Below are 17590 nucleotides of genomic sequence, written 5' to 3'. Positions count from 1 at the left end.
TCCTATATCTATAGCTATTTTAAAACTATATTAATAATGAGAAATAATACTATCCATATAACATTATACAGTTTATGCCACTTAAAAGTGTTTAAATTTGAGTAATATTATGTAATACTTTAGCCAGGGTACTTTATATAACTTACCTAATATTAGTTAACTGTATATCAAGTTACTGTACACTATATTACTCAAATTTAAACTTTTAATTGGCATTATCTGTACTATAGAATGTAATACTAATACTAATACATTACTATACAAAATGGGATACCTATATATAATAATTATAATTATTTAATAATAATCAGTTTTGTAAAATTTTAATAATCATATTATTGTATATATAAGAATTTAATGTAAAGAAAAACAAAATTAACATGGACATACGATAGATAGAAATTTTTTTTTGGAAACTTTCTAGAAATTTCTTTATTATTTTATAAATTTCTCTTTTTTACCAACACTAATATTGACCCTCTTTGACAAAATTATACTTTTTAATTAACCCCATTTGGAACACTTGACTCTTTTAAAACGACTCAACCCCTGACCTTATGCCACCCTTTGGTCACCTCAACCCCTGTAACAACTGATTCTATTCCGATACCTTTGACCCTTTCATCCTAAGAATATATGTAAACAACATTTAAAATGTGAAATTAAATTGATTTATTATGAATATGAATCATATTGTTAAATATTAAATATTAGACATTTTGCCATTTAATTAATTTTAAAATTTAATTTGGATAATATATTATGTTACACATTTGAATTTATAATATTAATGTTATTTAAAATTAGTTTTTTTAAACAAATTAATTTTGTCTCACATACTGTATAACATGTATATATCATTATATAGCGTTATATACACATACAATATAAAGTTTGTAAATAATACAATAATATAAAATAAAATTAATTATATATTTAAAAAGATCATGAAATATGATGTGATTAAACATTTACATTAAAGAATAAATTGTTGTATTAAATATTAATAAACATTATATAATTTTCATATATCATATAATGTTAGTTATATAAAATATTAATCACCATTTAGCTGAAAGCTATATATACAGTACTGTACTGTATATATCAATATATTAAAAACATTTTTAAATGTCAAATAGATTTTCAATGAATGAATTATTTTGTTTTACTTACTATGAAATTTCCCTTGATACTTTTATTTATGTTTTTATATAATAGTAACATTGACATTACAAGTTAGTTCTAAAGGTTATCAAATCTTTTATAATTTAAATATTTATAAAATACATTTTTTTCTTTTGAAAAATTGTTTGATTTATAAGTTTATAATATCAAATAAAAAAATAATTTTACTGATGTTTTTATATTTATTGAAAGTTAATAAAAATAATAATCTAATCATTTATTAACTTTATAAAAAAATTGTTTTCGATGTTTTTTTAGTTAAATTTTAATAAGATCTTAAAATTAATTATTATATACGTACAATATAATATTAAATTTTAAAAGTAAAAATATTTTTTGTATAGTTTATATCAATACTTAAATATACTTTTAAAATTTATTTTTTAAAATTTATTTCTGTAAACGTTTGACATTTTATAGTTAGTCTAATAGTAAATTTTTATACCTTAACAATTAAGTGAAACATTTTTGAATAATTAATGCTAAATTTGACAGTAGGATATTTGGATTTTAAAGTAAAGTAATTATACAATTATTTTTAAATAATATCTCTTAAAATTAAAATAAATAAATAAAATCAATGTTTGATTAGCAATTTCTTAGATTTACTTATTAAATAAAAATATATAATAATTATAAATATTTAGAAATTAAAAATATTTCTTTTACTCATAATATTTGAATAACTTTAAATAAATTAAATTTTTCTATTAATTAAAATTGTCTATATTTTGATATAAAGTACAAATTAGTACATCTATTTGAAAGTAATACTGTATTTCTCACTATTATGTTTATTATAGTATGAATTATAACTTTAATTTTTTAAAAACATATTTGCAATTATTTAATACAGTATATAGTATAGTAGTATAGTAAACTGCTATTGAATTTGAATAAATTAAGTAGATTTTAAATAAATAATTAAAATTGCAAATGTTTTTTAATAATTTTAATTTATTTAATAATTATAATTAAATTTAGTAAGTTCACCTTGGTATATGGACGCTTTTTTTGTATGATTGCTTGTATATTCTACCAAAAAATATACAGTACTTAAAATAAAATGTAATATTTATTGACAATCACTTAAAAGTTTTGGTTTAAAAATTAAAAAAAAATGATTTTATAAATTGTGTGATTTATACCTATTAGATAATAATACACGATATTGTATATTATAATATTGTAAAATATATATAAACAATGAATATTTAAAATATTTTACTCATTGTTTTTAAAATTAAACAATCAATTACATCGTGTTTATATATACTTATATTGTTAGACAATAATTTTTTTTTATTAATAGTACAAATTTTTAGTTCATACTATTAGTTCATACTATGCTATATACATGTATTTGTTGAACTAAAATATAAAATTATTATATTATAGATACAGTATTATCTATATAGCATTAATATACTGTATTTTATAATCTTAATATTAAATAAATTGCAATTAAAATACTTATAAAAAAGTTTTTTTAAATAAAAATAATTAGTAAATTATTAAATAATTATAGCAAACAATTGTCAAAACATTCACGCAATAATTTTTATAAATGTTGATATAATATTATACAGTATATATATACAGTCATTGAAATACTATATATTACAAACACCTGTCCTTTTAGTTAGTGTTTTTAATATTTCAAAATTGATGGAAAGTTTCAAAAACTATTTTATAAAGAAAGGTTATAACAAATGAAATTAATTAAAATATATTTTAGGTTTTAAGAATAATACATCTATTAACTTCATAATAGTTATATGTAAACTATAATAGTATTACATTTTGTGTAATAGAGTATATTAAAACCAAAGTAATTGTTTATTTTAAATTAATAAATACATTTATAGCATTATTAATAAATTAATTAAATAGTAGAATTTTAAACTAAAAATTAAATTAATAAAATAATTATCACATAAATATACAGAAAAATAATTAAATTAACAAAAACAATAATTTTGCCCTTTATATCACAAATAAAGATGAATTTACATTGTATGCTATATTCAACAATCAATTTCATTAAACATACAATTATGTTAAACAGTATTTATTTGGAAAATTATAAATTATTACATTATATACTGATTTAAGTGTTGATTAATAATATCATATATAGTACACTACAGTAAATACCGGTATATTGTTTATGTAAATAAACTGTTTTTACAATTTATTTTATTTAAAAGCATTATCTGATATTATACTGTAAATAAAAATCAAATTTTTACTATAAAAATTATTTATGAATATATTTTATTACTATCATTGAAAATGTTATGTCTAGTGTCTAGTATTGCCAAATAAACTTTTGAATGATATATTAATTATCATCTCAATATTATAATTTATAAATACTATAGAATTATTAAACTAAACATAATAAATATTTTATTAGACTATTGAAATGATCTTGGAGAGTAAAAATTTAATTTGTAAAGGTTTAAGTAAATCAATAGGTCAAAGGTGATCAAGGATTACCATAAAAAATCTAAATCTATAATATTTTAAATCTAAATATTTCATAAACTAAATAAATTTCACAAAAACTTCACATATTCGTAGACATAATTTTACATAAAAGTTATAGGACTTAAATATAATAGTAATATAATAACATTTCTATTATACATTTTAAAATTCTATATATATATAAATTTTTAATTATGGAAAATGTAGTCTAAATCTAATTATGGAAACACAGACACACTTAATAAATTCAGTTACGACTCGTTCACAAATTAATGAAAATATTTGTTTGAATAAAACATTTTCTATTTTGTCAACAAGTATTTATTATATTTATAAAAATATTTAAATTATCAACAATTATCAATTCATATGAAAAAGAATAAAATTTTTGTTTTTTAATCACTTTCATTAAAAAACATTTTTGTATAGATTAGGTTACAGCTATTGTTGTTAAAATAGCAAATTATTATTTATTTTTGTCATGAATTGCTTTAGGCTTTTCATGAGTTTTCAAAATCAATTTCATATCCAAATCATAGTATCAAAAAGTGATACACAAATTGGAGTAAATGAGAAAATATTTCAAATTGTTTTATATAGAAAAAAACAATCATCTCATTCACGATCTATGAATTTCATGTTATATTATGGATTGTTTATAAAAATGTATCAATGATTTTAGTTAAATATTGTAGTAAACACATGACATATTTTGTTGATAACATAAAATTAGTATATATTTATGATATACAGGTATATAAATTTATAACACAATTTACATCACAAACAATTACTTATGAATACATTTCATAATAATAAACTTTACTTAAAATGATATTTTATTAATTTTTTATCACATATTGTTTTATAAATATTTTAGTCATAAACTGTATACTGGTATATTGCTTCTTATATATATATATATATATATAATTATAATTAAATACTGATATATATATATATATATATATATACTGTATATATATATCAGTATTTAAAAATATCATATTAATATATTTTTAAAAAGTATTTTTATTATTTATTCTTATTTGTAAAGTTTTATTCAGACTAAGCTTAATATATTTTAATCAAATATTTTGAATAAGACAAATTTGCTATTAAAAATTTTAAATAATAATTTTTTTCTAACTTTCTCAAATTACTTAAAATAAAATAAAGTTAATAAATGGTTTGAATCAATTTTATAACTAATATAAAAATTATATACTTAAATTTTTAAAAAAATATTTATTAATACAATAGTAATATTATATGTTGAGTATTATATCTTAGATTCATAATATTATTGTTATATAAATATATAATATATAAATTATATATGTTTTTACAATTTTGATACTATAATTCCATTTCATATACTGTATTATTATTGTTATTATTATATAAATTAATAAACTAAAATAATTGGCATAAAATAAAACATTATTGACAGTTAATCAATTTATGGATAATTTTATGATGACTATATTTTATTATATTGTTATATTATATTATAATATTAAGTTTCTTTAACAATAAATATTGAAGAAATGATTAATTCACAAATAATAAATATTATTTATAGTTTATTATAATAATTATTTTTTCCTTTAAATCAATATTATAATTAATAAATAAATAATAAAATTGTTATAAATAATATCCTATTATGGAATAAATGCTTTTTTTATTTATTTATATTCTGTCAAAACAAATCTTATAAATAAAATAAAACTATAATTTCAAAACTTACTATTTTGTTGATACTTATAAATAATTGTAATTTATGTAAATTAAATTAAAAATAATTAATTTTTATTAGTACATACCATAAATAGACATGCGTTGAAATATAAACTTTCTATCTCTCATTATAATGTGTTTTTATTTAATAAATAACTTAACATTAGTGAACATAAAATTTAAATTTTCAAAAACATATAAAACATACAACAAATTAAAAACTTATTATTATTCATTTTTTAAAATATTTAATTAATATAATTATAAATTGCAATAATGTTGCATAAATTTATATATATATACAGTATGTTTGTATAATTAGACTCCATTTATTGTTAATCTAAAATTTTTCATAAAGTTTATAATAATAAGATAACATGAAAGAAACATTGGATAAAAGTGAAAGTAATTGTGTGTTTGGGATATATTGTTATGAGAGTAGAGTCAAAGCAATAGTTATGTTTTTTCATCCCTTTTTTGTTTTATATTTTATTTTTTATATTCACACCGCTCTTGTTTATATCATATCATACTATGGGTCCTATGCTATGCTATGCTTTGGGTCAATTCAATTGCAATACACTGCTTGCATACTATAATTTCTATTATCTTATATACAATTATCTATTTGTATGCATGTCTTACCAGATAAGTCTTCTCTCTCTCTCTCTCTCTCTCTCTCTCTCTCTCTCTCTCTCTCTCTCTCTCTCTCTCTCTCTCTCTCTCTCTCTCTCTCTCTCTCTCTCACACACACACACACACACACACACACACAGCGCGTAAGTTATATAACATATAAACAAATACACAATGGTGAGCACGAAATTGCATTTTATAAAAAAATGATAAATTCAAACATAAAATAAATATATTATAATGTATTTGAATTGCATGTTTGATATGTTTGATACCAATACCATAAGAGAGAGAGAGAGAGAGAGAGAGAGAGAGAGAGAGAGAGAAACCTCTCTTACATGCCGTTCATTTGATGTCTGATCCCATTGCAAACCACTGTCTTTAGACACAGGCTTTTGGAGAGTTAATGTTGTCTGTAATCAATCAGCCGTCCAATTGAATGTCAGATATCTTGTTGTTTAAAATAAACACTTTTCATAAATACATTATAAACTGAATCCTCTTTTTTATATTGCATTGCATTAGAACTGCAATACTCTCTCTCTCTCTCTCTCTCTCTCTCTCTCTCTCTCACACACACACACACACACACACATCTTATACAATACATTTCATTCATTATAATAGTGTACAACAAATATGTGGAAAATTATTTTAAAATTATTTTTTATTAAATATAACAAATGATTTTCTTACTAATAATTTCTAATTTTTAAATGATTACTAAAATAAATTTTTTAATTTAAGAAAATAATTTACCAAAAAATATTGCATTTATGATTATTCCGGTTTTTGCTCTCATTATTTTGTATTATACCTAAAAAGTTATAAATATATATAAAATAAGAGAAAAGAGGATTTGAAAGTAAAAATGTATGAAAATCACGATTTTCAAGATGACTATTAAGATGTCAGTTATAATATTGTAAATTTAAAATAACGTACAAATTTTGACTGTAATATTTGAATTGCTTTGCAATATCCATAACTATTTTATTTATTATAATAAATTTTAAAATAATGCATTTTATTATAATAAATATCAACTCTATTCAAGATATTTACAATTTATATATTTTAAAATATTTAATACAATGTTTTAGTTTATCAATAAATCTAAATAACTCGGATAATAGTGATTCTTAAATCAAAATTCATTTATTTTTAATAATTTTATAAGAAATTTTGATTAAGATTTTTAAACATCAGTTCATTTTCCTGTTAAGTCTTTTTATTTGATTGTCATATTGTTATAAATACTGTATAATATGTTTATTAATATCTCTAATATTTTTTAACAAAAAACTTTTTCAACTTTGTGTTTAATCAATTGAATTTATTTAATAATAATTAAATTATTTTATTTAATACATTAGCAATTTTTCCTCCACTAGTTTTAACATTTAATATAATATCATTTGTATCCATGTTAATATTTACAATACAAATTGAAAAATTTGCAATTTGCAATACAAATTTACAATACAAAACAATTACAAATGTATTATACAATAGTATTTATCTACACTATACAGTGTAATTCAATATATAGTATAAACATTAAGTATTAAAAAACATTATTTTTAAAATCAAATATTAGTTAACTAATAATTTAGTTATCTTTAATATTTGTGTGTAATTCAAAAAACTGCATTTTAGTTTATTTTTATACAATATATGTCAATTTTAATATATTTATATTTAAATAAATTTTAACAATATTATAAACATTCATATAACAATATGATGCTAACGATAATAATAAAGTTAATTATTATAATTTATATTTTTAATTAGTGATCTATTCTTGCAGTCTTAAAGTTGTACCATAAAAATAACAACATTTAATATGATAATAGTTTATAAAAACATGATATATTATATAAATAAATTTTATTTATTATGTATAATATATAATGCATTGAAATTTCCTGACGTCTGTGAGCTATATATAAACATAATAGCGTTGTTAAAGAATTGATTAAATGTTAGTCTAAATAAAATTATTGATAATTTACTGATACATACAACTTATAAATATATACTTTTAATACATATTATATGATATCTATAATATAAATTGTTCTCAATTAAGTTAATATTAAAAAAACCAATTATGTTTGCGTCACAGATATCACATAATTTTATATTATATTTTAAATGAGAAGCTATTGAATATAAATATAGATAATTATATTTTTTTTAAATATCTTTTCATAAAACTTATATAATTATTTTTTTCATCATTAGATATTTATTTGTTTGGATTTACTATAAAATGCTTAACAATAACCGTCTATTTACTGTAATGTATACATTTCTATTATTAGATTTAAATTTCACAATAAATTTATTTATTTACTAAATAAAATAATTAATTAAAATAATAAAATTAGATTTTGAAAAATTTTGATTTACACATGATAAATTACTTATTTACTAATAATTTTATTTTAAAACCTATTTATTTGAATTTTATTTTGTCATCTTATATAATTAAAAAATATTTTTAGGTATTTTTTTGCAAAAATTTACTATTTATTATTTAATGTGTTTTTATTGGGAGAATAACATTTATATTTATTTTTTTAATTTAAATTTAACAATATTTTGTTTTAACTGAAATAATTGCATAAATAAGACATTGATTATCTATTGATATTTAAGCATTTTTTGAGTAACTATGTTATTGATAATAGACAGCAATTTACAAAATTAAGTACAAATCTTTGGGGATTAATATCAAACAATTTAATCAAATGACTTAAAACAAAGAAAAACTCTCCAAAATTTTACCATAAATTTTACGTTAATTATCTCTAATAGTTTTGAAATCAAATAAAAAATAAATAAATAAAGTTATACTGTAAATAAAATAAATAATTTGTATGTTCACCAAATTGATATACAAGTTAGTGTTTTTAATTATAATATATTTTTTATTTATTTTAATATAACTACATAACTATTTTAGATAATTATTGTATAATTTATAATAATTAAAACAAATGAAAAATGTATAATCTTTATAGAATTTGATATTTATTTTAATTATTAATATATAATTATAAATAAATATTGAATTATCATGGTTTATTATTAGTATGTATGACATTATTGGATAAATTACAGTATTTCTAAAAAGCTAGAAAAACATTACTTTATTAGTAGATCATTAATTGATATAAATAATAATAATAATAATAAACAATATATCATATTATTTGACAATTGAGTTAAAATAGGATTACATGTATTAGAGTTTTAAATATTTGTTTATCAAAAACATAGGGAATATTCTATTCATAAATAGTTTTTACTGAATATAGTATTAAATTTCATGTAAATGAGTGTTGTTTTTATAATCTCGTTGAAAATATTTACTTTTTTTGCTCACTTTGAACGTCACTTTGACGTCAAATTAAACATTAGGTAAGTCTTCATTAAAAAAGACATACAAAAAAACATCGGAAAACATATTGAAGACAAATAATAATACATTTAAAGGAATATTTTGAATGAAATGTGTAAATATATTTTTATTGGTTTAATATTACAATAACTGGTAAACTATTTACATTTATATACAATATTCTATAATTAATTTGTATTACACAGTAAACAGTAAATATAATTTTATATACAGTATTGTATTAATGTTTGTTAATAATAAAATCTATTTTCTTTATAATATTTGTAATTTGTTTTTAGTCATTTGTAAAATTTAATTCATATAGATACCAGATAATTTTTATTTTTAAAATTTACAATTACAAACAGGAATTATAAAATTTATAAAATATTAAGATTATTATGCAAAATAATATTTTTAAAAATTTAAGATATTTTTAAATTAGTCAAACATAAACAATAGTTATTTTTTTAAAAAAAATATTATGTTTTTTATACTGTATATAAAAAATATATATTTAATATAATATTTTTATTATTGTTTCATATGTTTAGATAAAATTCTAAATCATTATAAATGTTTGTCTCTATTTAAAGACTTCAAACTAAGTTATGAGAAATATTTAAATATTGTTCATTCATTACGTAAGTATTGCTTACGTTTATAAATAAACTTAAAAAACTAAACATAAGTACACTTTTAGTTAAAAGTGTTTTCTAAAAACTCAAATATAACACTAAAATGATTGGTATTTTTATTGTCAATATATTGTTTATTTTATATAATATGTATGAAACGATTTTTAATCATAAAAACTAAAAATTCTGAACTATATATATATAACACTTTTACATCAAATGTTTAAGTTTTACAAAAATAGAAAGTTTGCCAGAATTTCCAGTTAAACGTTATTTTAGTTTCTCTATAAATAACTAAATGTTAAAAACAAAAATAAAACTTATTGAAGTATTTAAATTTATTGAATATTTTGACTTTTAAATTAGTATCCATTAGATAATTTTAAAATATTTGTGTAATCGATTCAATTTTAAGTATAAATTTAACTAACATTTAATAAGAAAATAACAATATCTTTAATTATATATAATTAGTGGTATTTCCTAATAATATTGTAGTTTAATTTAATAAAGTTATTATTTAAAAAATGTTATTCTTATATCTATAAATAGTATATTAACATTAACAGTATTTGAGCAATTTATAAAATCGTAGGCGTTTTGTAAATATTATTGTATGAAAAACCATTATTACTTTGTTTAAATATATACAGTATATATATAATAAAATATTTTTTATACAACTATTAAATATAATAAACAACTTATTTGTAAACTACAACATGCTACTATTATTACAACTACTATTAACCATGCTAAATTAGTATATAATTGTCTATAATTTATCTTTAATTAATAAAAAAAATTGATTTTCTATATAATTTATGTATAAAAAGTTTAAATTAACATTAAATTCATAATTAATAATTAAACATCATGATAAATATATCAAGCTGTGATTACTAAATATAAATTTATTTTAAAAATGCACGCATTGTTTATTATGTTAATAAAAATTTAACAGATAGTTAATAATAATTATTGTAGATTTTAACAATTACTGGGTATCGCCACTTGCACTGTTAGGTATTGTAAAAAAAACTATTACTATTATCATTAATTGATTATTTATGGCAATACAAAACCTTATGTCAGATTAAATTTTTATAATAAATTTTATATTTAACTCTTTAGATTTGTATTATGCAATTTAAAATTTATACTACATTAAATAATTAAATAAATTTGTTATTATATTTAAATAATTATATTATTAAGGAATTTAATAATAATACTAATTAGTGTTATAGTGAATATATTATTTATTATGCTGTTATATTATTTAAATATTTATAATTTTTTAAAATTAACTCAATGAAAATGACTCATATTATATGGATTTATTTTTAATATATTTATATAATAAACTACTCTATAATGTTATATAAATTTAAATTTTGTTACATATTATTAATATAAATTAAATAATTCTTTAAAATATATATATATATTACTAATTTTATCACTGATTATAAATCTGATTGTACTATCACTATTATACCTTTAAATAATAATAATAATACTTTAATAATAAGTGTAAAAAGTTTCAATGTCTCAAAAGTCTCATTAATACTATCAAACATTCACAATATACAGTATATTCACAATAAATATATACGAAATCTTTAAAAGTATAAAAAATATAAATTGTATTAATAGTTAAAAATTAATTTACATATAATAATGTATATAATATTTATTACAAATACTATACTTTACATAGAAATACAATATAAATTATATTATATAATACTGTATATTAAAAGTGTAAAACAGGATCTTAGTCTTGCAAGATCTTGTTTTGGTCATATACAGGACAGGACAGGACAGGACAGGACAGGACAGGACAGGACAGGACAGGACAGGACAGGACAGGACAGGACAGGACAGGACAGGACAGGACAGGACAGGACAGGACAGGACAGGACAGGACAGGACAGGACAGGACAGGACAGGACAGGACAGGACAGGACAGGACAGGACAGGACAGGACAGGACAGGACAGGACAGGACAGGACAGGACAGGACAGGACAGGACAGGACAGGACAGGACAGGACAGGACAGGACAGGACAGGACAGGACAGGACAGGACAGGACAGGACAGGACAGGACAGGACAGGACAGGACAGGACAGGACAGGACAGGACAGGACAGGACAGGACAGGACAGGACAGGACAGGACAGGACAGGACAGGACAGGACAGGACAGGACAGGACAGGACGAGATTTTCGGCTCAACTTACACAACTACTGTCTATATTAATGTACATATTAATATGCAATATATTAAATGCATAGTAAAGTACAGTAAAACAAATATATTAATACATATAATGCCATCTTTTGTTACTTAAGTTATCTATTCTATATTAAAGGCTTTATCTAAAAAGCTTACAATTAATAAAAATCTATTAAAAAGTTCATAACTGAATAAAAAAAACTAAACTATTGTTTTTGTTTAAAAATTTAAAGTTTAGATTAATATTTATAATGAGTTAATGAGTTGTGTTAGTAATGAATTATAAATCTAAATATCAAATTAAAAATAAACTTTTACTCTGTTTTCAACTTAATATGTGATAAATTTCTTTAAAATATTTGTATAAAAGGAAAGATTCAAACACTTTTCAAAACATTTTATAAATTGATACCAATTGAGAAACAAGTGTCGAGTTTTTAATTTCGATTGATTTTTAAAAATAATTCATTAAATTTTTATATTTTATTTTATTTAATTCATTATAAACTTCAAAAATGTTGAGATATATCATCGCTATAATACTGGTTGGTATGACATTAGTGCCAAATATGATGTCAGTGCCGACGCAAAGTCCAGTTAGCAATGATTTGTATGAATTGTTTTCCCAACCGATTGAATCCAACACTACATTATCATCATTGGTGTCAACTATGGCTACACTCATAGAGACGAACCAATTGAGTTTAAACACTGATTTTTACCCAACACTTCACTCGGCACTTATGGCACCGTTTACTTTATTGGGTCGTCTTTTACAAGATTTTCTAAACTTTTATGAAAACAAGTCGTTTACACAACTGTTAACCATTGAATCGCTTCGGTCGACAATAGTATCGGCGCCACAACAACTCATCGCTTACTGGAAAAGACTGATAGACATGGAGTTAGAGTGTATTCACCGAACCATTTGTGATCTCTCGGCCTATCTGTTCCCTCTTTTGCCGCAATGGGTTAACCAATTGTCAGGCGTCTACTTCGGGACATTCAGCGCTGAAAACTCCTATTACAGAGCCGTTACCAATGGTATGCTTAACAGGAATTGCGTCCACTATTATGCCAACTGTTCACTATTAGCTTAATATAATAATAATAATAATATAATTGAATATATTTAATATTTAATATATAATTTTGCATATTTTGTAAAATATATTCATTTCAAATAAAATGATTCATTTTTGTTTTTAACTATTTTAAACTTATTTTTTTGCGATTTTTTTAATTTTTAATTTTATGTATAAAAAAGTCATTAGAAAAGTATTGCTGTGACTACCCTTTTGTATACACAAAACGTTTCATAACATTATTGACCACACAATTGGTGTGTCGTTGGGATATATAACGTTATATAAAAAAAAGTTCACATAATGTGTTGAGAATATATAATCAATATTTGTTACGATAGAGTCGGCATATTTTATCAAATCATTAAATACTTTATAAGCAATTGATGCAAAACTACTGAAAAAAACATAAAACCTATTACCGTATTCCTGTCCCGATGGCTACTATATATATATATATATACAGAAAAACAAAACGCAGAATATATTTTATATAATATACATAAAAAATATCTATTTTATAATTATAATTAAATAAACTTAGATAACTGATAAGTTACTAATAAATACAGATAGTTTCTTTTTTTGTTAATTTAATAGACCCAAACATGTAGCTGATTATATAATATACTGTATTTTTTATTTTGAGACGATTATCATTATAATGAATACAATCAAACTAATTGCACCTATCATTACGTGATTTTGTTGTTTTTTCTAAATTTTGTCCAACATTTAATCAAAATAATTAATAATATAATATATATGTATATCTGAATATTTAATAATTTTTAGAAACTTATTAACAATAATTTTAGATATAGTAAGTGTTATATTATCATATTTAACTAAAGTTAAACATAAATCTTTCTAAAATTTACATATTTTGCACACTGTGAATAAAAATAAGTAGTTATTCAATTAAATTAATATTTTAAAAAATATTTTGTTTTATTTTAAATATTTGATTAGTATATTTACAATAAACTACTGTATTAATTTGTATAATAACTTATTAGCGCTTCAATAAATTAACATTTATATTTTAATAATAGCATTAAAATAATGTATTACAAACTAATTAATAAAAATAAATAATATTATAATTTGATCATTTTTTCATGGTTTTTTACAATAATTTATAACATAAATGCAGTTATTTATTTGACATTTAGCTAAAATATGAAGACGACAATTGTAATAATTAATCAAATTAGGTCTAAATTTTATTTTTTTTTCTTTTAAAAAAATCATTATCTGTTTTAATAAAAAATATATAAATTATTAAAATTTGTGTTTTTTTATAAATAATAATCTATACTGTTATATTTAATTTAGAAATATATTATTATGAAATACATATATAAAAAAATTGATATAGTATTTTTGATAAGTATAGTATTTTGAAATAACATTTATCATAATATAATTTGTATAATACTATAATATATATATATTGTATTTTTTACATAATTTTTATAATTTAATGCATAAACTTAACTGTTTTGTAAATTAATTATAATAAAAGGTTTTTATATTAAAGTGTTATTCCATTTATAGTTTGAATAGTTTATTAAAGCGAATAAAACATGAGTTAATTATATAAAACCATAACTTTATATTAATATATAGTATTTGTATATTTATACTCTTTATACTATTTGATATATATCTGTATATGAAAAATGCAATTAAATTATATTTTGATTTATACCAACTAAAGCTATCATATATTATATCGTAATCATTGTATACTTTTTTTTTACTTATTTTGATTATAAAAATTATTACTTTGTTTGTCTTAAATAAAATTATACTTTTAAATTAATATTGTAATTAAAATAATATGTTATTTATTGAAAAATAATATATAAACAATATTAATATATTAAAGTTTAGTCTTAATTAACTTTTATATATCTAAATATATTATAAATTTTAAAACATAAAATGATTATTAAAAAATAAGATTAAAACAATATGAATTACAATATAAATATAAATATTTGTTTTTGATATTTATGAGAAATAATTAATAATTAATTAATTTTTTGTTGTAGTTATTTTTACATATTTTACTAATATTTTATAAATGTTTGACGTTAATGCTAAATATTAATAGATACAGAATATTATTTGATAATCTCAATTCAATTTTATATTATTTATTTTTTGTATGTATTTTTTCAACTACGCTTTAGTAATTAATAAAATTTTATTAATATGTAACGTTTAAATTGTATTTAGATATTAAATCTATTAAATTATTGGTTGTCTATATTTTATACAAAATATTGTTAATATTATTAAATTTTAAAGTTACACAAAATTACATGACATTTTAATAATTTCAATGTAAACTTATATATGATTAATAATCTTTATGTATAGTTTTCTATATACATGAAAATGGTTTTGATATTTACATTTTTTTCTGGTGATTATAAAGTAATAATTTTAAATATATATATAATTTATTAAAAGTCATTGATGTGTCCGTAAACTGTATTGATATATGAAATGAAAGACAACGAGAGTATAGGGCGTTGTATTTAATATATACAATACTACTATACTTTTTCTAACATGAGTTCAAATATATTTTACTTACTTTTTCTTTACATAAAACAATAATTTTTTTATATAATATATAATGTTTCGCTAATACATATACATTATAAATAGATATATACAGTATTTTTTTAATCCATAAGTTAGCTATTCGTGTCACACCCGCTACTAATGTGCCGGTGCTTTCTAACTATTGTGTCTAATGTTGAGATGAACAAAATATTTTTAGTATCTAAAAAAATTTAACAGAATCTAACTAAAAAAGATGTCATACTCTAGTATATGTAAAAATCTAATGTCATAACTATAATTATTTTTAAATATTAATAAAAAGATTACTTTTAAAATTGATAGTTATGGTATTTCTAATTTCTACAAAAATGGTATCAATATAATATATATATACCGGTAAGGTATTAATAATAATAGTTAAAATTAATTTAAATACTGTATTATTTTATTTGTTAATCTTTTAATAAATTAGATGTCATTTTGTAATTCTTTATATTAAATATTAAATTATATTTATGATCAATATTTTTTCATCTTAAATTTTTAAAAATAAATTAATACTTTATTTAATATTTATAATAATAATTTTTATAATATAGTATTTATATAAATATTTTAATTTAATTTAATCTATTCCTTAGTAAGAATACTAAAAAAATGCAATTACTATGAATTTTTTGTGTGTATAATTTTGAGTGTTTTATCTTTTAGTCTTTTAGTGATTTAATATAACATTTAATAAAAAAAATAATTTAACTATAAATAAATCTATTAAAATATTTTGTTTTTATTTTACAGTATATAAAATTCCATAATTATTTAAATAGTAAATTAGTCAGTGTTGTAAAGTAATGTATTGATATAAAATTTATAATAAATTTAAACTATAATATTACATTTAGTATCACCTGCTCTCTCTCTCTCTCTCTCTCTCTCTCTCTCTCTCTCTCTTTCTTTCTCTATCTACCTATCTTTTACTCATTCACTCACTGTTATACCGATGCTATTGAATGTACCACAGATTCAGTTAATATATCAAACCTATGGTTTGAAACAAAGGTATACTTAACCGATAAGTATTGACATTAATCTAATAGTTTATTCATGACATCAATAGTTTTATCGCACAAAATAATACATTTGAACAATATTTTTGTCACAATTTTCACTTTGTATGTCATTTACAGTAATATACAATTTTTATAATTTATTATTTTTGTTTCATTGTATTTTTAATTAATTAATAATGATATAAAAGTATAGATGTGTTTGTGACTGAGAGAGTTAATGAAAGAGTGAGTGAGTGAGTGAGTGAGTGAGTGAGTGAGTGAGTGAGTGAGTGAGTGAGAGAGAGAGAGAGAGAGAGAGGGAGAGAGAGAAAGAGAGAGAGAGAGAGTTTTAGATAAAATTAAAAACATAGATAATATTGTAGAGAAACTAATGATTATTAGGGATCCATCAAAACTAGTGTGCAATGAATGACCAATGCTTTTATGATATACACAGTATATCTGTAATATAACTAATAGTAATAATCACATAACTGATCGCATATCACGTATTTTGCAAACT

At 19.5% G+C, this 17590-nt stretch overlaps 1 protein-coding gene across 1 annotated transcript; it reads left to right on the top strand.

Moving 5' to 3' along the window:
• The first annotated feature begins 12744 nt into the window (after positions 1–12744).
• LOC128964603 (uncharacterized) lies at positions 12745–13563 on the top strand. The gene has a single exon (XM_054311231.1). It carries the CDS (start codon positions 12866–12868, stop codon positions 13448–13450), a length of 585 nt encoding a protein of 194 aa, XP_054167206.1. The 5' UTR covers positions 12745–12865; the 3' UTR covers positions 13451–13563.
• Positions 13564–17590: the final 4027 nt, after the last annotated feature.

This window comes from Oppia nitens, unplaced genomic scaffold (genome assembly GCF_028296485.1).
Source record: "Oppia nitens isolate AA-2021 unplaced genomic scaffold, nextdenovo-longstitch-racon4-pilon3 scaffold9_pilon_pilon_pilon, whole genome shotgun sequence".
Lineage (NCBI taxonomy): Eukaryota > Metazoa > Arthropoda > Arachnida > Sarcoptiformes > Oppiidae > Oppia > Oppia nitens.
This window is presented reverse-complemented; position numbering and strand designations above follow the sequence as displayed.